At 46.0% G+C, this 25,958-nt stretch overlaps 1 protein-coding gene and 1 long non-coding RNA gene across 2 annotated transcripts; one reads left to right on the top strand and one right to left on the bottom strand.

Annotated features, from left to right (window-relative positions):
* Nucleotides 1-665: 665 nt before the first annotated feature.
* Nucleotides 666-22,792, bottom strand: WNT8B (Wnt family member 8B). The gene is made up of 6 exons (XM_081913771.1): nucleotides 22,699-22,792; nucleotides 13,670-13,703; nucleotides 8,408-8,546; nucleotides 4,463-4,588; nucleotides 2,529-2,671; nucleotides 666-1,247 (listed from the first exon to the last, which is right to left on the bottom strand). The coding sequence occupies exons 1-6, from the start codon at nucleotides 22,764-22,766 to the stop codon at nucleotides 687-689; spliced, it is 1,071 nt and encodes a 356-aa protein (XP_081769897.1). The 5' UTR covers nucleotides 22,767-22,792; the 3' UTR covers nucleotides 666-686.
* On the top strand, nucleotides 13,938-16,514 carry LOC309371305. The gene is made up of 3 exons (XR_014169032.1): nucleotides 13,938-14,059; nucleotides 15,300-15,377; nucleotides 16,170-16,514. It is a non-coding gene; the product is annotated as an uncharacterized lncRNA (long non-coding RNA).
* Nucleotides 22,793-25,958: the final 3,166 nt, after the last annotated feature.

Here is a 25,958-nt window from a genome sequence, read left to right on the forward strand (position 1 = left end):
CTCTGACGGGTCCAAGGGACATTCCCCTACCTTCCCAAAGCCCACCCAGCTTTGGGAAGGAGGCAGCAGGTTTCAGTATCCTGGCAGAGGCCTAACACCTCCTTTGCAAAGTCAAGGAAGCTTCTGCCCAGTTTAGGGAGGGAGGCATGATGCTCACATGTGGGACATTGAAATAATGTATGTGCAATCTCTCTCTCTCTCACACACACACACCCTAACACCCTCACAAACTATTGCCTCTGGCCCTAACTGCTCCCCTATGAAAAATTTCACCACACACGACAACTGTCTGCAGGGGCGCCTGGAAATTTCATCTTTGCTGGAATGCCTGTGAGCTCCCTCCCTTTGGGCTTCCCCAGCTACAGTGGTACCTTGGTTCTCGAACTTAATCCATTCCAGGAGTCTGTTCGACTCCCGAAACCATTCAAAAACCAAGGCGCAGCTTCCGATTGGTTGCGGGAGCTTCCCGCACCCGAGCAGAAGCCGCGCTGGACATTCGGCTTCCGGAAAACGTTCGCAAACCGGAACACTTCCTTCTGGGTTTGCGGCGTTCGGGAGCCGATTCGTTTGACGACTAAGCCTTTCGGCAACCAAGGTACCACTGTACGGGGTCGTTGGTTCTAACTTAAATATTATCCAGAAGTGAAGAAAAATCGGAGGGGGAGGAGGTTGGCAGGGGGCTGGTATTAGGGCTGCTTCCTCTTGAGTTTGCGGGAGGCCGCGCTGCCCCCACCACGTTCCCGCTTCTCCTTGCGCACGCAGTAATATTTGGTGACGCGCTTGCGGCACTGCTCGCACCGGACGGCGCAGCACCAGTGAAACTTGCAGTTGCAGCTGGACACCATCTCGGCTCGCCGCTCCTCCACGGCCAGCCCACAGTCCCCGCACAGACGCTGACAGCTGCGCTTCTCCCACTTGCTCAAAGCCTTGCCCCTCTTCAGGCACTCCCGGCCCTCCGTCCCCAGCAAGCCCAGAGTCTTGTTCTCCAGGCAGTAGTCAGGGGAGTCCTCCAGGTGGACCAGCTCCTTCTTAGAGATGGAGCTGAAGGTTTCGGCAATTGCCCCCCGGCTGGCAGCACTGTTGCCTGCCCCTTGGAGCAAGTCGACCTTCAAGCCTTTGTGGTATTTCTCCTTCAGGTAGGTCCCTACTTCTCGAAACTCGGGCAGCTGCAGCCAGCAGGTCTGCGTGGTGCAGCTGCCGGATACTCCGTGGCATTTGCAGGTCCTCTTCATGGTCCCTTTCACTGCCTAGAGAGGAAGGAAAAGACAAGAGGGAATGCCATGCAAGAAGGACAGGTGGACCGGAAGCCACTCCCAGGGCCGGATTTCGGTTTGATGAGGCCCTAAGCTACTGAAGGTAATGGGGCCCTTTATATGCCCTTTGTCAACAACGAATTGTCACTGTTTTTTGTGTTGAATATATGCTATATGGTTATTTCTGGACCTAATAGTTATCTCAAGCCATTTGCACATAACAAAATATGTATTTTATCAAAGCAATTGCTTTTTATCTTATATTTTGGAAATGTACATCCCCTTTTTTTCCTTTAAATTTTTTTGGGGCCCCCAAGACAGTGGGGCCCTAAGCTATAGCTTATTTAGCTTATACGTAAATCCGGCACTGGCCACTCCCCACCCCCCAGCCCAAGTTCAGTAAAAAGGTAAGGTAAAGGACCCCTGGACGGTTAAGTTCAGTCAAAGGCAACTGTGGGATTGCAGTGCCCATCTCGCTTTCAGGCCAAGGGAGCCGGCATTTGTCCACAGACAGCTTTCTGGGTCATGTGGCCAGCATGACTAAACCGCTTCTGGCGCAACAGGACACTGTGATGGAAACCAGAGCGCATGGAAACGCTGTTTACCTTCCCGCCACAGTGGTACCTATTTATCTACTTGCACTGGTGTACTTTTGAACTGCTAGGTTGGCAGGAGCTGGGACAGAGCAACAGGAGCTCACTCCGTCGCATGGATCCAAACTGCTGACCTTCCGATTGGCAAGCCCAAGAGACTCAGTGGCAGTGGCGTAGCGTGGGTTGTCAGCACCCGGGGCAAGGCAAGTAATTTGCACCCCCTAACCTGTGGATTTGCGCCCCCTAACCCTAACCCCCAGATGTTGCGCCCGGTGCGGCCGGGCCCCCCTGCACCCGTCACGCTACGCCACTGCTCAGTGGTTTAGACCACAGCGCCACCCGTGTCCTGCAAGTTCAGTATCTAGAACTAGAAGACTTTTGACTGAAATGGATCATAATTTTCTACCTGAAAGGAAGGGGGTACTTTGCAACTGTTTTGGAAAACTGTTCCATCAGTGGTCAGAGTCTTCCTTCCAATTTCGGCAGAAATTTATGAATGGCAAACCTGCTGACATTAAATTCTGGAGCCTTCAGGAAACTTGCCAAAGTGTTTCTCTGTATCAAGCCATCCATCTAAATTGGCTGCGCCAGAGGCGGCTACCTCATCAAGAAGGAGGCTAAAGGATACCCATCTCCTGCTTCAACCTTCTTCATTTGCCATAGGTGGAAAATGTGTTGTTACCTTTCTGCCTGCCTCATTGTTATGAAGGTTCATCGCTGCTCTGGCGTCCTGCCCTGTCTCAAGTGCGTCCACAAACTGCTTTGAAATGGCCTCTCCAAAGCCAACGTTGTCACTGCAGCCTCCCCACAGCCACCCTTGTCCTCCTGTTGGAGAGAGAGAGAGAGAGAGAGAGATGTCATCAGATATATGGAGTCAAGAGGCAGGTGAGCTTCTCTCAGTCCTTTTATCCTCATGGTGAGTGTTACAGCTGCCTCCAGAAAAGAGCTGGATTCTCAATAACGGGATTTATTTTAGGGGCAATAACAAATTCTGCAATCCCCAGAGCGGTTTAACAATCAAACCCTTTTCGCAGGGAACTCTAGGAATTGTTACAGATAGGTAGCCGTGTTGGTCTGCCATAGTCAAAACAAAAAAATTTCCTTCCAGTAGCACCTTAAAGACCAACTAAGTTAGTTCTTGGTATGAGCTAACCTGCATGCACACGAAAGCTCATACCAAGAACTAACTTAGTTGGTCTTTAAGGTGCTACTGGAAGGAATTTTTTTTGTTTTGTCTAGGAATTGTATCTTTCCAAAGGGAATTAGGGAACTCCTCGCAAACTCTCAGCACCCTTAACAAACCACAGTTCCTGGGATCCTTTGGAAAAAGCCACGACTGTTTCAAGCTGGCTGAGTGAGTGCATTGAATTGCACAGGAGGTAAGAACTAGATCACCTCCAAGGTCCTCCGCCCATCTCTAGGATTCTATGAAAATACACCATTTCTTGCAGAATACTGAAGCTACAGTCCTATGTAACCTGGTGGGAGTACTTTCCACTGAATTCAGAGGGACTGGCTTCTGAATGGACACACATAGGATTGCACTCACTGCCACAGCACTGATAGGGGAGAATCAATTCTGCACAGTTTTCTAGCTCAGTCGGTTAGAGCATGGTGCTGATAACAGCAAGGTCACAGGTTTGATCCCCATGTGGGAAAGCTACCTATAAATTACAGGATTCTCAGGAACCCTTCCAACTCTGATCTATGATTCTAATAAAGTGGGGACGTAGAGAAGGGCAAGAAATGTTATGTTTGGATTGGCAGTTTTGCTTCTCTTGCAATAAGAGTGGTGCATGCTCTGGTTATCTCCCGCTTGGACTACTGCAATGCACTCTACGTGGGGCTACCTTTGAAGGTGACTCGGAAACTACAACTAATCCAGAATGCGGCAGCTAGACTGGTGACTGGGAGCGGCCGCCTAGACCATATAACACCGGTCTTGAAAGACCTACATTGGCTCCCAGTACGTTTCCGAGCACAATTCACAGTGTTGGTGCTGACCTTGAAAGCCCTAAACGGCCTCAGTCCAGTATACCTGAAGGAGCGTCTCCACCCCCATCGTTCTGCCCGGACGCTGAGGTCCAGCGCCGAGGGCCTTCTGGCGGTTCCCTCATTGCGAGAAGCAAAGCTACAGGGAACCAGGCAGAGGGCCTTCTCGGTAGTGGCGCCCGCCCTGTGGAACGCCCTTCCAGCAGATGTCAAAGCGATAAACAACTACCTGACATTCAGAAGACATCTTAAGGCAGCCCTGTTCAGGGAAGTTTTTAACGTGTGATATTTTACTGTATTTTTGGTTTTTATGGAAGCTGCCCAGAGTGGCTGGGGAGGCCCAGCCAGATGGGCGGGGTATAAATAATAAATTATTATTATTATTATTATTATTATTATTATTATTATTATTATTATTAATGGTCACAAGAGTAGGGTGGCCATACGTCCGGATTTTTCCAGACACGACTTGTATTTCAAAGGCAGAATTGTTGGGGGGGGGGGTCCAAAAGGCAGCACTTTGTCCTGGATCTTAGGCAAGTCAGTCGAAAAAGCTTCACAACTTTTGGGATGTCCTTGTTTTTTACTTTTTGAAATATGGCAACCCTACACAAGAGTCCTTACCAAGTTGCCCGTTGCGTGAATCATCGCATCCACAATTGTCAAAGTCGCCCAGGCTGCAATTGCGTGTCAGTGTGTACATGACTCCAGCGGAGCTGATCGCATGGACAAAGGCTGTTTCTCGGTTTGCTGTCAAACGAAGACACAGGAAAAAGGAAACTAAAGGAGGTGGAAGACAGGATACGGCAGCAGCTCCTGTGATTTGGAGCATCCATGATCAGTAAGGCTGAATGGAAACATGGAGTTGTAAAAGGGTAAAAGAGCATTGGGAAATGATCCATAATGAATTGAAAAAAATGTTTTAAAGTAAAGGTAAAGGTAAAGGTACCCCCTGATGGTTAGGTCCAGTTGCGGACGACTCTGGAGTTGCGCGCTCATCTCGCTCTATAGGCCGAGGGAGCTGGCGTTTGTCTGCAGACAGCTTCCGGGTCATGTGGCCAGCATGACCAAGCCACTTCTGGTGAACGAGAGCAGTGCACAGAAACACCGTTTACCTTCCCGCTGGAGTGGTACCTATTTATCTACTTGCCCTTTGACATGCTTTCGAACTGCTAGGTTGGCAGGAGCAGGGACCGAGCAACGGGAGCTCACCCTGTTGTGGGGATTCGAACCACCGTTCTTCTGGTTGGCAAGCCCTAGGCTCTCTGGTTTAGACCATAATTCAGATTGAAATTGTCATGTGTCAAAAAAGGTTATTTATGTCTGCTACTACTGCGGTCCATGTTTTGTTAGCCCCAAAATGGAAAACGAGCAAGGTCCCAACTAAAGAAGACTGGCAACTTAAACTGATGGAATATTCACCGCTTGCAGACCTAACATATAGAATAAAAGAACAAGAAGAACATATGTTTAAAGAGGATTGGAAAAGGTTAATTGAATATATGGGAAGTAATTGTGTACAGCTGAAGACGCCAGCAGCATTAAGATAAATTCAGCAATGTAAATAAACTTGGATGGGTGTAATAATGGAATACGGAATGGTATAGTTTTTGTAAGATATGCAGGGATTTATATGTAAAATGAACCATGGAAAGAGAGGAAGGGAAGTCATTGATATCTTAAGGGTACAAAATGAGTATTTTAGATTGTAAAACATATATATAGAGAGAGGAAAAGGGACCCCTGACTGTTAAGTCCAGTTGCAGACGACTCTGGGGTTGCGGCGCTCATCTCGCTTTACTGGCCGAGGGGAGCCAGCATACAGCTTCTGGGACATGTGGCCAGCATGACTAAGTCGCTTCTGGCAAACCAGAGCAGTGCATGGAAACGCCGTTTACCTTCCCACCAGAGCTGTACCTATTTATCTACTGGCACTTTGTGCTTTCGAACTGCTAAGTTGGTAGGAGCAGGGACCGAGCAACGGGAGCTCACCTCATTGCGGGGATTCGAACTGCCGACCTTCTGATCGGCAAGCCCTAGACTTAGTGGTTTAACCGACAGCGCCACCTGCGTCCCATAACTTATATAGAGATATAATAATAATAATAATATAAATTGAACAGCAACCTTCTGTTTAGAAATGGCGAAGAACAACTTAGGGCTCTTCATCCAGCAGAAACGAAAGGTAGATAACATTCTACTAAATAACATGAACTGATGCTATTATTGATGTTTTTTTTGGGACCAGTCTGCTAAGAACTGCCTAGATTAAAAACAGGAGAGTTTGCCAAAGACAGCCATGGGAAGGAGTGGACTTGTAGATCTCTCCTCTGCCATCCTGCCCCTAACACGAAGGCTGAAATCTTTTGCCTCTGATAGCAGAAAGAACAGCCACCTAAACTACTCAGGATCACTGATGTGCCATGTAGTGATGTGACTGCTTTTCCCACTGCATTGTAAGTGTGGGTTAAATACAAATAAATAATCTAGTTGCTTCAGGGTTGTACAAATAATTGGCGGGGAAGAGTCTGGCTCCTTCTTTCCTTGCCAGGAGGGAAAAGCCTCTTGGAAAATTTTTGGCACTGAGTGGGTGTAGCAGTTCCTAAGTGAGTCTGTTGCTCACCCTGAAGCCATCTAAAAGGTAAAAGGTAAAGGGACCCCTGACCATTAGGTCCAGTCGTGACTGACTCTGGGGTTGCGGCGCTCATCTCGCTTTACTGGCCGAGGGAGCCGGCGTACAGCTTCCGGATCATGTGGCCAGCATGACTAAGCCGTTTCTGGTGAACCAGAGCAGCGCACGGAAACGCCATTTACCTTCCCGCCGGAGTGGTACCTATTTATCTACTTGCACTTTGACGTGCTTTTGAACTGCTAGGTTGGCAGGAGCAGCGACCGAGCAATGGGAGCTCACCCCGTCGTGGGGATTCAAACCGCCGACCTTCTGATTGGCAAGTCCTAGGCCCTGTGGTTTAACCTACAGCGCCACCCATGTCCCTTGAAGCCTTGTAGATTGCACTCAAAAAACCATACCTGTTAGAGAAAACAATACACAGAGCGTATTGTTTGGCTTTTGGTTCTCTACATTTCTCTTGGATGGCAGTGCCACTGATGGGTCACAGCTGGAGGTACAGATGTGCAAAGATAAGCAAAGCAGCCAGATTTGGTAACCAGAGTTCTTTTCTTCTTTAAAAAAAAACGTTTAGGGGTACTCTCATTTTGACTCAAGAAAATCACCATTTTATAGTTCAAATCGGGGGAAATGAATACAGTAAATGGACAAAAGTACAAAGAATATGCATTACTCATATTGAAAGACTGCCCCTCAATGAGGCCAAACTTTCATCAATAAAACACCACACATCCACATTCCACACTGCTTCACACATTAAACCATGGGTAGGCAAACTAAGGCCCGGGGGCCAGATCCGGCCCAATCGCCTTCCAAATCAGGCCCATGGACGGTCCGGGAATCAGCGTGTTTGTACATGAGTAGAACATGTCCTTTTATTTAAAATGCATCTCTGGGTTACTTGTGGGGCATAAGAATTCGTTCATTTTTTTCCCCTTCAAAATATAGTCCGGCCCGCACAAGGTCTGAGGGACAGTGGACCGGCCCCCTGCTGAAAAAGTTTGCTGACCCCTGATGCTCGCTTCCGTATGCGACTCAGGAAACACCGGGAAAGGAAATGAAGGTGGTAACAAGAATCAGAGGTGGTAACAACGAAACTGGCCAATCACCATGCTATTCAACCGAACTGACAATTCACCGTGCTAGAGAAGAACCTATTTTTTTAAATTAAAAAATTGTTTCTTCTCCATTAGATTCACAAAATGTTAAGGGGTATTGCATACCCCCAGGAAGAAAAGCACTGCGTAACCATATCTGGCTAAAGCAGCAGTCGGCCATAGCTTTTTCTCCTCAGCTCCCCTGTTGTGCAATAAATAGATCAATTGCCAGGGAACTAGATTATGTGGGTGATGGTTGTGAGATCATAAAAGCTTCTTCCTTGGGTGTCTGCGTCTTTAAAAGGGCACATAAACTCTGGAGAATTGGCAGTTAAAAGCATCCTTAAATCCCCTTAACAGCTCCTAAGGGGCTGGCCCTATCTTTAGACTAAGCGAGGCAGCTTCCTGGGTGTCATGAACTGGCAGCAAATTGTTAGTTGGTGGCGCTGTGGGTTAAACCACAGAGCCTAGGACTTGCCGATCAGAAGGTCGGCGGTTCGAATCCCTGCGACGGGGTGAGCTCCTGTTGCTCGGTCCCTGCTCCTGACAACCTAGCAGTTCAAAAGCACATCAAAGTGCAAGTAGATAAATAGGTACCGCTCTGGCAGAAAGGTAAACAGCGTTTCCGTGCGCTGCTCTGGTTCATCAGAAGCGGCTTAGTCCTGCTGGCCACATGACCCGGAAGCTGTACGCTGGCTCCCTCGGCCAATAAAGCGAGATGAGCGCCGCAACCCCAGAGTCATCCGCGACTGGACCTAATGGTCAGGGGTCCCTTTACCTTTTACCCTTCAGGCAGGCAATGTCTCAGGAAGGCCCCGGCCAACCCTCCTGACATTTTCTTACCACTACGCAGTCCTCCGTGGCTGGAGAGTTGCAAAGCTCTCTCTGGGCAGTTCCAGCGATCCCAAGCAAACTGGAACTTGCATTCCTCAATCCCACTCTGTGCTCCGGCCGCAACGCTGCTGGAATAGATGAGGTATGCCTGCAGGGAGGAAAGAGCAAGGGCAAAAGAGGAGCTTCCACAAGGGGACATGCAGAGATTGCCATGGCTTCGAAACCTCCCTCTAAGAGTTCAATCCTTGCCTGACAAAGTATGCTACAACAGCAGCAAGAATACTTATTGCAAAGTATTGGAAGACACAAGATCTACCCACCCGGGAAGAATGGCAGATGAAGGTGATGGACTAAATGGAACTGGCGGAAATGACTGGCAGAATCCGAGACCAGGGAGAAGAGTCAGTGGAAGAAGATTGGAAGAAATTTAAAGTTTATTTACAGAAACATTGTAAAATTAAGGAATGTTAGAAGGATGTTGGAATGAAGTTACGTGGTTTTAGCAGAAATGTTATAAAAGATTAAGTAAAAATAGATTGTTAATTGGTGAGAATGTAAAGTTACGTTATATTAAGATAAATTATTAGGATAAAAACAAAGATGGAAAGGATTTGCTGAAATAGCTAATTGAACTAGAATACAAAAAAGGGAGGTGTGAGGAAGTCAAGGAAACAAGCAAATGAAAGATAAGTTATGGAAGGATTGATTTGTTTTTTTCCCCTTAATTGTTTTTATTTCTCTGTGTTTTTGCTCTTTTTTTCTTTTCTTTTTCTTTAATTTTGTAATCTTTCAAAACCTTAATAAATATTATCTTTTTAAAAAACAATGCTTGCCTGACAAAGGAAACCCTATTTGTATCCTCTGCAGCAAAATGGGACTTAGCATCATTGTCTCCTGGAAGGCCCAGGAAGTGAGTGGCTATGTGCTCAAGTCCAGGAGACTTGTCTGGCTGTGTCCAGGGTTCGAGTCGACAGAAATAAGATTGTGCAGTGAATTTGGTGACACCTTCCATATTTAACATGCAACCAGTACGCAACAAATTCGAAAAACAATTCCATTAGCAGCTGAAAAGGCGAAACAGAGCATGATCTGAATATAAAGTACTAAAATGAGAAAGTGCCGCTTCCTAAACCACTCATTCCAGGGCTTTCGGAATGTCTCGCCTGCTACTCCTCCTTGAGATTACCAAGAGGATTTTCTTCCTTTGAACTGGGTCTTAAGTGCCTTCTTTTTTCCTTGCATTGAAAAAAAGGACGTTGAATTTTCAGGGCTGTGCTGAAAATTCATCCCAGTTTTTCTCCATCCCGGTGATCCTCGGATGAAGGGCGGTGGAGAAATTTAATTATTAATAACAAAATAATAATCTCAGAGGAGAGTGTTGGTGTGTGTGTGTGAAATTCCTGTGGTTGGGAGGGAGATACGTTTTGGGGTTTTTTTTAAGATCAGGCAGTGCGGTCAGTTTAGGGAGGCTGGAGAGATGTTTAAACCTTGGCCAACTCATGACACTGAGGTAAGCTCAAAACCCCACGGCCGCCCAAATTTTAAGCCAGGAAATGCTCAAGTGCCCTCAGAATGAGGCAGACAAATTAAAGTCTCAATTACAGGGGAGGAAAACGTACAAGAAATTGGAGAGTCATGGATGCTTTAGCTGAGATTCCTGCATTGCAGGGCGTTGGAACAGAGGACCCCTGGGGTCTTTTCCAACTCTACAATTCTATGATTTTATGTTGTACCGCAGCTGAGCACTAGTTCTGGCACAGAAGGTTGCTTTGCCTGACCTGGAAACAAAAGCAAAAAAAGCAGCAGGACAGAGAGGGAAAGGGCTTATTGAGCCAATGCGAAACAGACCCTACTGGTCCTTCCTCAGGAATTTCAGATAACAGGAATTCAAAATCTGGATGTGCTACCTTTTCTATCTCCTCTGGGTAAGAGACAGAAGGGCCAGCACATACCCTCCAACATTTCTCCGATGAAAATAGGGACGTCCTAAGGAAAAGTGGGACGTTCCAGGATCAAATCAGAAACTGGGATGGCTTCTGTAAATCCAGGACCGTCCCTGGAAAACAGGGTCTCTGGCAGCACATCAGGACTTTAAATTACAGTGGTACCTCAGGTTAAGTACTTAATTCGTTCTGGAGGTCAGTACTTAACCTGGAACTGTTCTTAACCTGAAGCACCACTTTAGCTAATGGGGCCTCCTGCTGCTGCCGTGCTGCGAGAGCACGATTTCTGTTCTCATCCTGAAGCAAAGTTCTTAACCTGAAGCACTATTTCTGGGTTAGTGGAGTCTGTAACCTGAAGCATTTGTAACCTGAAGCGTATGTAACCTGAGGTACCACTGTATTGTTCTCTCAATTTCCCTGAAGAAGGACCAGTAGAATATGGAACCCTTTGGATCAGGATCAATACCACACCACCACCACCGTTGACCACATAGGTGTTTTGTTTGTTTGTTTTGTGTTTTAGTTAGTTTGCTCCCGTTTTCTTTTTGCAGGTTCCCTGACCTGGTCTATGTGCTGGGCTTTCCCTGACCTGGTCTATGCGCTAACTGCATGGCTGAGCCAGACCCCACTTAGATCATGCTTTCTCTCAGCCTCTTAATCCACCTCCCAGCCCCACCCCCAAACAGCCAACCTGTCAAGTACAGCCAGACTTTTATCTAGACTCTTCAGATGTGTGGCCCCCTCCCCAACTCCCCACCCCCTCTCCCTTCCTTCCTTTTACTTCAGGGGGCCAAGTTCAATATGGTGTTTTCCTCTATGAAACAGTATCGGTGGAGGAAGCCCTATTCAAAGTCTTCAAGGCAGGCAGCTGTGTTTGTTTTTGCTGCAACAGACGGACCAGCAGAGCAACTTCAATGGGGCTTACTCCTAAGTAAGTGTGCAAGGGCCCCTTCAAATATCCTTCTTATTAGGCACCCAGGATTTTTGGTGCTCAAGATGCTACAGGAATGATCACATGCAATCCACTTTTAATACTGTTTGCATCTGCAAACCTTTGGGGGGCGGAGTTATACTGCTTCGCTTCCAAATCAGGTCATATCGCATAAGAAATTTGATAACTTTTATGCCACAAATGTTCTAGTTTCTTTACAGTGGTACCTCCTGTTGCACAGGCAATCCATTCCGGAGCTCTGGACGGATCCCCAGGTGTGCTTATCTGGAGGTGCCGCTTCTGCGCATGCGTGTGGTGTGGTTTGGCGCATCTGCGCATGCGTGCGGCATGTAGAGCTCTTCTGCGCAAGGATACGTAACCAGAGGTGAACGTAAGCAGAGGTACCACTGTATTTTGTTTTGCTTTTGTTCCGCTATTGCCCCTCCAGAGAGCAATAATGTGGAAGCATTGTGGAAGCATCGCAGAACAAACAAAAGCAGAATAAATCTACCGCCAGTGCACTGTTGCAAAATACACAGGTGGGGAGAGCCCAATTTTGTGGTGTTCGTTCAGAGCCCCCGGTCGTTTTACTGACTTTTGACCTGTACACCACTGCTTTATTCTTCCGCTGCCACCAACCACGTTTCTTCTGAGTCTCAGTCAGGTTATAAAGTCAACAACGAAGATTGAAGTTTATTGAAGAACAAACAAGTTTTAAATATGTTCAGAACGGTTTCTCAAATGTGCGCCCTTAACTAGATTTGGTACTATCTCACACAGTCACAATCTTCTCTCTCAGTTCTATCCCTGTCTCTCACTCTAACTGCTACAACCACTATGTTCGACTTTTACTGCCTCTGTCTGACCCTCATTCCTCTATCTGAAAGATTAAGCAGGGTTTTGTAGCAAAATGCTAGCACTCGGAACATCACCCAGAAGATCGCAGCTAGAGAGATCGTTGTCTTGAGATGTCACTTCCTGGTTTGCCTGGAGAAGCCATTTTCAACAGAGCTCAGCAACAGAAGTATTGAGGAAGTGTCGGGTGTTGAAATTTTGTGCCCCTGGCCATTTTGCCCCCAGGGAAACTGCCCCAGTGGGTCCACCCAAGCTAGGCCACTACAACTCAAGAAGCTTATGAGGCTTTTAGCTCAAGGAACCAGTCTAGTATTTGCTAGGTTGCATTTATATGTTGACCTGCTCCATTTTATACTTGACGTCTCTGGCCTTGATCAGGTGATCCTTCCACATGCCCCACAACACGGCTGTTGTTGGCAATTGTCTGTCTCGAGAGAGAATGGAGTGCGCCTTCGGGGGTAAACCACTGTGTTGGCAACACGGAAGTGAACTTCCCGGGGAACAAGAGTGTCTGGAGGTCCTGGGCTGCTCAGACGACAAGACCCCCCCACCCTCAGCCTCACTGATTTGGTCCAAAGGAAAGCAGAGCAATGCGTTCTCTGGATAGCAATTCCACAGCATGGAAATTAGCATTAAGGTAAAGGTAAAGGGACCCCTGACCATTAGGTCCAGTCGTGACCGACTCTGGGGTTGTGGCGCTCATCTCACTTTACTGGCTGAGGGAGCCGGCGTACAGCTTCCGGGTCATGTGGCCAGCATGACTAAGCCACTTCTGGCAAACCAGAGCAGCGCACGGAAACACCGTTTACCTTCCCGCCGGAGTGGTACCTATTTATCTACTTGAACTTTGATGTGCTTTCGAACTGCTAGGTTGGCAGGAGCAGGGACCGAGCAACGGGAGCTCACCCCATCACGGGGATTCGAACTGCCGACCTTCTGATCGGCAAGTCCTAGGCTCTGTGGTTTAACCCACAGCACCACCCGCATCCCTAATACACGAAAGGTGCAAGAATAGGGACCAGTAAAAAAATAACAAAAACCAGCCAGCAAACTGTTAACCTTAACCCCAGGGCTTTTTTCAACATCTCTCAGGTGGGTGCCATTGCCATTATAAGAGAACAAGAGAAGCATTCATGGTGAGTTCCGGCATGTCTTTTTCTAGAAAAATAGCACTGCTTAGCACTATGCGTAAGGTTCAAGTCATCAGCTACTATGGTGTAGAAGAGTTGAATCTGGACTTGAGCAACTTGGATTCAAATCTCTGAAACCTGCCCAGCCATAAACCTCTTTGGATTGCCTTGGGCAGGGATGTTGGGAAGAAAGAATTGGGGGACGGGAAATACTGCCTTGAGCTCTTTAGAGAAAGAGAAAAACCGCTTCTTTCCTTGCTTTTTGTGCTTAAGATTCAGCACTCAAGAGACAGAGAGTGCAGGGAGCCCCTCTCCACACCTTAGCAAACCTGGGAGGCTGGGAAGAAGCCTGATTCCCAGCCGATCTTGGCTTGTTGGAATTAGAAACACAGATCCAAGGAAACGCACTTACCTTGGGACCAGTCATCAGGAAATTATTCACTGACCTGGAAGGGAGGAAAAGGGATCATCAATGGAGAGAAGCAGAGGGAATGCCTGGAATTCCCCTGTGCCACCCCTGCCAAGCCCTCGGAGAGTCGTCCCACTTACTGAACCAAGGGCATTTGCCCATTGCTGCCCAGTAGGCACTGCTGAAGGTTCGTTGGGGCTGCGAGCCTCTCCCTGTCCTGATTCATTGCCTAAAGATAGTTGAACGATGGTCAAGCATTTGCACTTGGGTTGAAAAAACAGGACGGAGTTGTGGTTGGCAGTAGGCTTGTGGCTGCAAAGGGATTGTACGAAATGGAGGAAACCACACATGGACAGAGGGAAAACGCTTGCCAAAGTCTGAGGACCGATTAAGGTATTAGAAATGTATTTAACAACATGGTGTAAGACCACAGGTATTAGATATTTCTTGATATGACACCTTAAGTATGATTTTATATACCGTATTTTTTGCTCTATAAGACTCACTTTTTCCCTCCTAAAAAGTAAGGGGAAATGTGTGTGCGTCTTATGGAGCGAATGCAGGCTGCGCAGCTATCCCAGAAGCCAGAACAGCAAGAGGGATTGCTGCTTTCACTGCTCAGCGATCCCTCTTGCTGTTCTAGCTTCTGAGATTCAGAATATTTTTTTTCTTGTTTTCCTCCACAAAAAACTAGGTGCGTCTTGTGGTCTGGTGCGTCTTATAGAGCGAAAAATATGGTAGGTTAGATTTATATTCTCTCCCTCCCCCCCCCCCCAGCCTTGCAACTATTAGGCGTATCTTTCTATTTTGTACTTTGTATACGAAAGATGGAAAGATGATGGTATTGATGATTTGATTTATACCTTGGCTATCTGGCTGGGTTTCCCCAGCCACTCTGGGCAGTTTCCAACACATATAAAAACGTAACAAAACATCAAACATTAAATCCAGGGCTCCCTTCAGATGTCTTCTAAAACATGGAAATCTTTGGTAAAAGGCGAAAGATTTATACGATCTCAAGAGAAACCAGAGAACTTTTAATAGAACTGAAATTAGAAAGCCCCTATGACAAATGAAAATGACATTTGCTGCCTGAACACTCAAAAACTAAATGAGAAATTAAACACGTAAGAAATCAGACAGTGGCCCAGATTTACAATTTAAAAGAAATAATGAAATAGAATATAAAATTGTCTGAAAATGTTGAAAATGCCATTTTTCCTGTTGAAATGTGGTATCAAAAACGGAGCTTTTCAAGTGAAATTTCAGCAGTTCCACCTATGTAGAAAGATTTACCAAAACTTAAGAGGTGATAGTATCATTGTACCCCAGTAAGACCTCCTTTTCAAGCCTTCCTTGACTGCATAGGAAAAAGGGAAACAGCCCCCCAAGAGTCACTGTGGATGGGACAAGAAGGAACAGAAATGTATATCTGGAAAATGTCCCCCCCCAGAAGATCTGGGCAATTATTGCAGTCAGTGGCGTAGCGTGGGGGGTGCAGGGGGGCCGGCCGCACCGGGCGCAACATCTGGGGGTTAGGGGGCGCAAATCCACAGGTTAGGGGGTGCAAATTACTTGCCTTGCCCCGGGTGCTGACAACCCGCGCTATGCCACTGATTGCAGTTGCATTTAGCTTAATAGGTACGTCTGTTGATATGGAAACAGACCTTCACCCAGCGCAGATACGGGCAAGGCAGTGCTACCCCTAAATGTAAGTTTATAATGAATTTATAAAGCTTTGTATCTCTCCACCATAAAACTGAAATAAACTTCAAGTGGGACATGCAAAGAATAGACCGCAAGAACCAACGGTGAAACCCAAGAAGAATGCTTTTATCCCCCAAGCGATTCTCCACCCCCAATCTCTCAGGTTTCCTTGTTGATTTTCATCACCCTCCCATAATGGCCCCATTCAGATGATCATATCTCAGCCTAATAAATTGAGGTATTTTCCATGTTGTGTAGCACGCACCTTTGCCCCTCCCTACACAATATGAGCAATCAAATCAGGTGGCCTCTAAAACTTCCCATTTTCATCCAAACTGAACAACCGGTTCCTAGTTTAGCAACCAAGCCAGGATATTAAAACCACAATTGGTTCAAACTCCTGGCTTGATCTGAAACTGGGAACCAGTTTCCCAGTTTGGACAAAAGGCGAAACGATGTTTCTTGAATTGATTGCTTGTGCCGTGCAGGAAAGAGAAAGGGTTGCTGCATTCAGGTTCCATCCTTTATCAGGAAAGACTACGATGGAAATATCTATTAAAGCACCTTCACATTCGTTTTCGTAGCAAACCTTTGAAGCAATCACTTCTTAGCAGACTGGCTTTATCTCCCTTCAAAGGCAAGGGCAGTCGTCAAGGAAAGAGAAAAGACAGAGCACACAAATTCAAGTTTGCCGGCCGGCACACAAGGGGACAGATTAATCGCTGGCACAAAATAAGCATCTATGTGTGGAGATGTTCCCTTTAACAATAGAAATTGTGATTATTTCTTTTTTAAGAGTCAGTTTCTGTCAATTTACCACTTGCCACGGAGTGAACAGGACAGCCACAGACTCCCAATTGGGCAAACTAAGCAGACTCTAAGCTAAAGAGGCAGACCACCCTGATCCCTTTTTTCAAGACGATGGGATTAAATACCCGAATGGCCTTGAAGCTAGGATATGAAATAGAGCCGCCAAATTTTAAAAAGTTCTTTTAGGGGTTTTTTTAACTGCTTAAATCTTTCTTTTCATCCATTTATTGTTTAACTAACTGTTTAACTGAATGTGTATCTTCTTCTCTGGCCTGATCCAGCAAGCCAATTATTATGTTGCAATTACTTTTTAGTGATAACAGACAGTCGAAACATTATTTCCATTGGCCCTGAATCTTTTGGATTTTATTTCTGCTTGGCTGAGTTGCAGATCTTCTATATCTAACTATATCAGATTTTGGGGAAAAAACAATAGCCGAGGAAATATTACTGGACCTCAGGAATACTTGCCGCTGGCAGAGCCACAGCACATTAAATTGTAATTTGCAATCTAAAGAAGATGGTATGCGCATATTAATAAATCACTTTTTAAGGGCCAAGGTGTCGTCTGAAAGTAAAACCTCTAAAAGCAATGTGGGTTGCTTCCTAAAACTACCACTTCATCTCTTGAGCCAATTATTATTGCTATTAGTTGGTGTATTATGGCATATTGTTAGCTCGCTCTTCAGCACAGTATATCACAGGTCAAGCACAATCCATTGGTTAGAATACACAAATTACATATAAAGCAACAAAACCAATCAAAATGAGAAATCATCATATTAAGAAGAGCAACGGGAAATGCGCCATGAAGACTACAACAACTACAGAATGGGCTACTCACTCTCCTTTAGTAATTACTCTAATATCCTACAAATGCGCATCCTATTTATGGATATATGCATAGCCATGAGTGAAGGGGTCATTAAAACAATCTGTTGCCTTACAATCTCATGAAACACAACTTTCCAGTTGCGCAAGCTGGGCGTACAACTTGTTCTCATGACACACACAAAAAACCCCACCGTCACAGAAATCACTTCTGGCGCGATTGGGTGCTTAGAAAACATTATTCAAGAAGCATCCTAATTTCCCTTCAACCTTATTCTCAGTGCCCCTGTAGAATTTGCTGATTTCCTTGTAAAAGGTAAAGGAGCCCTGGACGGTTAAGTCCAGTCAAAGGCGACTATGGGGGTGCAGCACTCACCTCGCTTTCAGGCCGAGGGAGCCGGCGTTTGTCCACAGACAGCTTTCTGGGTCATATAGCCAGCAGGACTAAAATGCTACTGGTGCAACAGGACACTGTGACGGAAACCAGAGCACATGGAAATGGCATTTGCCTTTTTGCCACAGTGGTACCTATTTATCTACTTGCACTGGCGTGCTTTCAAACTGCTAGACTGGCAGGAGCTGGGACAGAGCAACAGGAGCTCACCCCATCATGGGATTTTGAACCGCTGACCTTCTGATCAGCGAGCCCAAGAGGCTCAGTGGTTTAGACCACAGCGCCACCCGCGTCCTTGTTCCCATACATCAGTGGGAAAGGTATTTCCCATTGTTCTTTCCCCGAAAGAGATTTTAACTGACGAATCGTCTCTTCAGTGAAAGCTTATATAGCAGACCAACATTTGCCCATTGATGTCTTGGTAGACCTGAGATAGAGAGGCATAGAGCCATAGACACTTCACAGATGAGCAGCACACTGTCCCAACGAACCTTGCAGAAGAATATTTCCCAATTACATCTATCGCTAGCATTAGGGCTCTTTTCAGCCAGAACTCACTGGATGTCAGTTCTAGCAACTTTCAGATAGGCACCATTGCCATTATAAGAGAACAAGAGAGGTGTTCATGGTATGTTCCAGTACCTCTTTTTCTATAAAAAATAGTACTGGCTAGCAGATATTCTGCATTGTTGGTTTTCATCCTAGTAATAAGAGTCACAGGCAGCTGAAGCTAAAATCAGGGTCAATGCATATGATTATGATTATATTTTCACCTCACCCATCTGACTGCCCCAGCCACTCGGGGCAGCTTCCAACATATATAAAAACATAATAAAACATTAAACATTAAAAAAACCTTCCCTATACAGAGCTGCCTTCAGGTGTCTTCTAAAGGTTGTATAGTTACTTATCTCCTTGGCTGTCTTCTGGCAGTTCCCTCCCTGCGAGAAGTGAGGTTGCAGGGAACCAGGCAGAGGGCCTTCTCGGTAGTGGTGCCTGCCCTGTGGAACGCCCTCCCATTAAGGAAATAAACAGCTATCTGACTTTTAGAAGACATCTGAAGGCAGTCCTGTTTAGGGAAGTTTTTAATGTTTGATGTTTTATTGCGTTTTTAGTATTCTGTTGGCAGACGCCCAGAGTGGCTGGGGAAACCCAGCCAGATGGGCAGGGTGTAAATAATAAGTTATTATTACAACAACATACCCTCCAACATTTCTCCAATCAAAATAGGGATGCCCTAAGGAAAAGTGGGACATTCCTGGATCAAATCAGAAACCGGGATGGCTTCTGTAAATCCGGGACTGTCTCTGGAAAATAGGGACACTTGAAGGGTCTGCGTTGCGACGATTTACTACAAATCACCCAGAAGTTTCTGATCCGTATTTTTCGCTCTATAAGACGCACCAGACCACAAGACGCACCTAGTTTTTGGAGGAGGAAAACAAGAAAAAAAATATTCTGAATCCCAGAAGCCAGAACAGAAAGAGTGATCGCTGCGCAGCGAAAGCAGCAATCCCTCTTGCTGTTCTGGCTTCTGGGACAGCTGCGCAGCATGCATTCGCTCCATAAGATGCACACACATTTCCCCTTACTTTTTAGGAGGGAAAAAGTGAGTCTTATAGAGCAAAAAATACGGTAAATTATGTCCATATCTGGCCTAGCAGACGGAGACCATCAATGGAGCATCACTTAGTTGGGTTTCCATAGACTAGCCTCTCATGGTGAGCAGATCTGGTGGCTTTGATAAGGACAGGACTCCCTCACGACACCATAAGAGATATGGCTAGGAGCTGTCAGGATCAGGTGTTCCGCAGATTATCTGCACTACTCTTTGTCACCCTGAAATTGTTGGGATAAGGCCAGGGGTCAGCAAACTTTTTCAGCCGTGGGCTGGTCCACTGTCCCTCAGACCTTGTGGGGGGCCGAACTATATTTTTGGGGGGGAAATGAATGAATTCCTATGCCCCACAAATAACCCAGAGATGCATTTTAAATAAAAGCACACATTCTACTGATGTAAAAACACCAGGAAGGTCCCACATTTAACCCAGAGATGCATTTTAAATAAAAGGTCACATTTTACTCATGTAAAAACACGCTGATTCCCAGACAGTCTGCGGGCCGGACTGAGAAGGCGATTGGGCCGGATCCAGCCCCCAGGCCTTAGGTTGCCGACCCCTGGGTTATGGCAGATAAGAAGATAATTGCCCACACAGACTCGGGACGTAAGGAGGAGAGTTGGTACTTGGGTGATTTTGTATGATTGTTTGAATTTGTATTCATTGTTTCGTTTATGAATAGCTTCCTTAGGAAGCATCTTGAGGCAATTTCACAATACCGGGGGGGGGGGGAACCCCCAACCCATACACAAAACGAATACGTATATAAAAACAGTGATTACAATTCCATGTATAAAGCAACTTCAGATGAATTGCATGCCTTCCAACATTTCTCCGATGAAAACAGGGGTGTCTTATTCCATATTAAATAATAGTTTTATTATTTTTACCCCACCCATCTGACTGGGTTCCCCCAGCCACTCCAGACAGCTTCCAACACCCCCCCCCCAAATTTTTTTTTAGAAAACTTCCCTATATAGGGCTGCCTTGAGAGGTCTTCTGAAAATTGTAAAGTTACTTATATCCTTGGCTTGGGGGATCGGGTCGCATAACTCCAAACCCTCCAACATTTCTCCGATGAAAATAAAGACATCCTAAGGAAAAGCGGGACATTCCAGGATCAAATCAGAAACCGGGGCAGCTTTTGTAAATCCGGGACTGTCCCTGGAATATAGGGACACTTGGAGGGTTTGGAATTGCACCTGATGGTGTTTAATTGCGGGTTCTATTATCAAGATTAATAAAACGGTGGCCCTTATTTGCACTAGTGTGTTGATTCTGTTCTGAGCCTGGAGCCAGAAGCCAGAAGCCTTTTAACTAATAAACAGCTCAGTAGCTGTGGAGTTTGGAGGCAACAAATGAACCTGGCAGTCGAGTGCTATAGCACAGTTTGCTCTTAATGCTGGATGCTGAAGTTTGCATTAGGCAAGTAGCAAGAGATTCATCAAGTCCTGAACCTAATCTGAGTGATGGTCCATACACAGGGATTTTCCTCCCTATGGTGTACATGACAGAGTCCAGAGAGGGGAGAACGGAGGTTTGGGAATGTGCATCTCGTATTCCCACGTTTCAATCCTCCGTCTAGCAAACTTTAAGCAGCTGGGTCTGTACCTCCATCTCTTCTCAAAACATTTTGGAAGGACAATTAAATTCAGACAGAAGAAAGCACTTTCCCTTCCCTTTGGGAAAGTTTTAAAGTGGTTAGGGCCCTTAAAATATATATACCAGCCTCACCACGCACAAATCCTGACCCTGGTCCCTGCATCCTTCCAGGAGAACATAAGTTATTAAGAGTTTGATCTCTCTCTTTCTTACTCTCTCTCACTCACAAACATTTCCACCACTACCTCACCCGCTGGACTGTGGTTCTTGGGAGCTATTTAACGTTTATTTTTTAAATTAATGCTCCACCGCTGCATATCTGGAATGCAGATGCACAGAAACGATCGCTTTAATTGTGGGTGGCCCCATTCTGCCGCCAGACCGGTCGACACAGGACCACCGGGTATGATGTTAGAAGGGAGAAGCGGGAAGCCACGAGGAAAAATTGTAGATTATCCTCAACCCCTTAAGAGGAATGCTCTTGTTGAAGGCTCTTAGACCCCTCTGAGGCTTTCCTTTCTCCTGGCAGAAGTTTTTAACCTTAGGATACACACACACACACACACACAACACTGCTCCGCAACCGTATTTCCCATTCCACTGAGACACCTTTGGCTTAACCATGAGAGGGTTTCAAGCATTTCAACAAGCCTGAATGACTTGTTCATGCACTTGGTCCTTTTGCAGTTCCGCTGTTAACATCTCAAAAGCAAATTGTATTGTTGAGGGGGTGGAATATAAGCTCAAGATTTCGATACAACTTCCTTCTGTTCCCCCGCACTAGAATCTCTCCTCTGAACATTAAAGAGTCACTAGTGCAAACGTCTAACCCTCTCTGGGTTTTAGTTAGGGCTCCCTAGCCAGTTTCTCCAGATTTAATTATCCCTCTGTTAGTCCTTATTAAGGGCAATGGGGAATGATACGAGGAATCTATTCCCCATCCAGCACAACTTAGTTACTTTTACACTCGCAGCATACTGGAATCCCGGTTGAGTTAAACTCTCTGAAAAGATGTCGCAAGCAGCACTGAACTTGGTTAAACTTAGCCCCAGATTTCAACAGGGTGCAAAAATTTAGCTTGCTGGTAGCTTGGCAAACACAGAGTCTATCAAGCACTGAATCCTCTCAGAGAACTTTGTTCCACTGAGACAAGAGGATGCCAAGCGAGATCAGGTGATTGGAGGAATTCCTGTTGTCGGAATTAATTCTGCCTGATGGTAAATTCCATGTAACCTAAAGATGTGCCTGGACTTAAACAAATTAACAGGGATGCAGTAAAAGATAATGCATTGCCTATTATCTCACGAACGCTGGGTATTTACTTCTGTGATATCCTTTCCGAATTTCTTTTTTAAAAGCAGGCAATTTCAAAGGCATTCACTAAAGTTTCGTGAGTCTCACCAGTACAAAACATTTCAGGCTGAACAACGAAAAACATAGACTACGCAGCAGAACGGTCCAATTGAATTGATTGCTAGTTTATCTGAGAACGGTTGACTTTTTTGGACTGCTGCGGGGAGCCAATTGGAATATCTTAATGAGTCGTGATGTTAAAAAAACGAGGCCGAATGTTCCCTTTTGACACTTTCTTCTTCTTTAAAACCCTTGCTATTCCCTCATTACTGAACTGTCAAGCCGAAATCTGTGATTTCAAGCAGCTAAATCAATGCAACCAGAATCTTGAAGGCAGCAGCTGAATTGCTGGTTAGGAACATAAAGGAGACACAGAATGCAAGGAAAAGAGAGAGCAAAGCTTCGTAGCTTGGGAACCTTCAGACAGAGGAACCCCTGCTCTTCTGCGATAAGTTCATCTTGCAAATTGGATGCGATACCTTGCAAAGTGGCTTCTCTGAGATTCTCCAAGCAGTCCTCTGGGGGGTCTGTAGGATGTGCCTCCGGGTGAGGTCAGGCTCCACAAGCCTAAAACACCCTTTAGCGACCCGAGGGAAATAGGAAAGGAGTGGTGGTTGCTCAGAGAGCAAGGTGAGGGCGCCTTTGACCCTGCATGACAGCGTCCCATGGGCCTGTCTTGCTACATGATCGCAAAGGAAGGAACTCTCGTTACTCACCAAGGATAGCTGAAGTGGAAGAAGGACACGAGGAACAAGGTGCCTGGAGCGGAGCCCATCCAAAACATAATCCTACCCCCCTCAAAAATAAATAAATGAAAGGCCGAGAAAAGAAGATCTTAAAATATTAGGATGGTAATTTGAGGAGGGGGAGGGGGGGAAAGAAGAGCAAAATGAGCTTCTAGCCTCTGCTCCTAAAGGGTGCAGAGAAGTTAAAAGACCCCGAATCCAAACTGCGCTGTAGGACAATCGGTCCTGAAGTGCAAGCAAAAGGCGATTGGTGAAATGGAGCCACTGAAATTTGTAAGAAGAGATTATCTACTTAATTAAAGATTTCTCTCTCTCTCCACCCCCCCTAAGTCCTTCAGCCAATCAGGATTCAAGTGCCAGAGAGAGACTGAAGTGATCAAAAGAACACCCCAGGTCCCTCGTAGACAAATGCAACCAAGAAAAAGGATTTTTTTTGGGGGGGGTGTTGTTTGACAGAGATAAAAAGACAGAAAGAGACAAAGCAAATCCCTCGAATAGTCCTTGGGTGCAATCTCCACCATCAGCAACCCTGCAACACCCCGAAAGGCAACTTGGAAAGACTAATTACAAATCTTAGATCTTTCACCTTGGAGGCTTCCGTTGCAACCTGCGCATTTTCCGCGAGCATGAATGATATTTGTTTTTAAGAATTGGGGAGGTGGAGTTGCGCTGTAAGAAGGCTTCTGAGAGGAAGGCTGGAGAATCGAGAATATTTGCAACTCATCCCTCAAACAGCTAGATAGAAAAGGAGTTGGTCCCCAAAGGTCTTCTTTCCTTCTGGCTTTTTCAATCCCTCCTTTGGAGCAAAAACTCTAGACAAGGATGATCTTCCTCTTTGGCAATCACTCATAGCTGAGTAAGATTGTCTTCCATGAACACGGTCTTAACAGGGAGTCCATAAGTGACTGTGGAGGCCAATTCTGGATCCACACATCCTTCCACAGTGGGGACATAGGTTTCTGGGTGGGAGTTGATCACAATAAGGGTTTGACAAGCGTGCCTTCCTCTTAGCGCATTTCTTCCTTTCGTCTTAAATTCAAGCGTCTTCGAAACCCATGATACCTTTGGTAAAGACTGTTCTCCAGTTGGAGCGCTCCCAGGCCAGTGTTTCCCAATTGTCAGTGTTTGTACTACTTTTTTTTTAGATTTGCTTTGAGAGAGTCTTTGAAGCTCTTTTGTTGACCACCAACATTATGCTTACTATTTTTAAGTTCAGAATAGAGTAGTTGCTTTGGAAGATGACAATCAGGCATCCGAACAACATGACCAGTCCAACGAAGTTGATGTTGAAGAAGAATTTTGATTTGATATCCCACTTTATCACTACCCTAAGGAGTCTCAAAGCGGCTAACATTCTCCTTTCCCTTCCTCCCCCACAACAAACACTCTGTGAGGTGAGTGGGGCTGAGAGACTTCAGAGAAGTGTGACTAGCCGAAGGTCACCCAACAGCTGCATGTGGAGGAGCGGGGAATCAAACCCGGTCCACTAGATTACATGTCCACCACTCTTAACCACTACACGACGCTGGCTCTCATTGCTTTGACACTGGTGATCTTTGCTTCTTCCAGTACACTGGCATTAGTTTGCCTGTCTTCCCAGGTGATGTGTAAAATTTTTTGGAAACACTGTTGATGGGATCTTTTGAGGAGTTGGAGATGGTGTTTATAAGTGATCCACGTTTCACAAGCATACAGTAACGTTGGTAGTACAATAGCTTTGTAAACAAGCATTTTGGTCTCCCTGCGAATGTCCTGGTCCTCAAACACTCTGCACTTCAATTGGGAGAAAGCTGCACTCGCAGAGCTCAGGCGATGCTGGATTTCGACATCAGTGTCTTGTTTGGAGAAAATACTCTAGATAAGGATGATACCAGCACGGTAGGAACCCACAGTTCCTCTGTGCTGACTTCAATAGGGAAACACTGGAAAGTACAGTGGTGCTTCTTCTACAAGATAATGGTGATGTAAGGGAAACACATGCCAAGTGGGTTAATTGCTCAAGGAAAATCTATCGATTGCTTTTTCTTAAAATAATATTCTGCAAAACAGCTGGGTAACTATGGGGAAACGGCACTTAATAATATAATAAGAGCATGGCTGGATCAGACCAATGACCCATCTAGACCCAATATCCTGTTCTTATCGTGGCCAACCAAATGCGCATGAGAAGCCCATAAGCAGGACTTGAGCACAATAGTGTAACTATTGAACACATGGGAACTTGCACGAATTTCCGAGCAGAGAAACGTGAGCCCCCTGCCTCAGGGTTCTAGACACAAACGTCCAACAGCAGCTCCCACTTGACTCCAACATTTGGGGTTTCCAGCCAGGGCTGGATTAGCCAGTTAGCAAAATAAGCACGTGCTTAGGGCATCAAGGCATAAATAGGCACCGCTCTGGCAGGAAGGTAAACAGCGTTTCCGTGCGCTGCTCTGGTTCGCCAGAAGGGGCTTAGTCATGCTGGTTGCATGACCCGGAAGCTGTACGCCGGCTCCCTCGACCAATAAAGCGAGATGAGCGCCGCAACCCCAGATATGGTCACGACTGGACCCAATGGTCAGGGGTCCCTTTACCTTTTAAGGCATCAAGGGAAACCGGAATGTGGGGCACATTTCCATTTCTGGATTTACCATGGTCCATATGGTGCAAACCAATCCATTCTTAAGGAAATCAGCCCTGAGTGCTCACTGGAAGGACAGATCGTGAAGCTGAGGCTCCTGTACTTTGGCCACCTCATGAGAAGAGAAGACTCCCTGGAAAAGACTCTGATGTTGGGAAAGATGGAGGGCACAAGGAGAAGAGGACAACAGAGGATGAGATGGTTGGATAGTGTTCTCGAAGCTACCAGCATGAGTTTGACCAAACTGCGGGAGGCAGTGGAAGATAGAAGTGCCTGGTGTGCTCTGGTCCATGGGGTCACGAAGAGTCGGACACGACTAAACAACTAAACAACATACGGTGCAACTGAACCAGGTTCCACAAAAAGTGGCTCCCACAATAAATGAGAAAAAAAATCACACACACACACACACACACACGAGTATATATATTGTAAATGACAATACTGAGAATGCCTTCTGAAATATAGACATTTGCTTTTGTATACTTTTAACATTAACGGCCACAGACTTCTTGGCTGACCATTCGTTCTCTCAGCCAAAGTCTATTAAAAAACCCAACAGAACAACTATGCAACAAGGCAGGCTGGATGCCTGAGCTCGACTAAGTAC

The sequence above is a fragment of the Podarcis melisellensis genome (assembly GCF_964234715.1).
Source record: "Podarcis melisellensis genome assembly, chromosome: 5".
Classification (NCBI taxonomy): Eukaryota; Metazoa; Chordata; class Lepidosauria; order Squamata; family Lacertidae; genus Podarcis; species Podarcis melisellensis.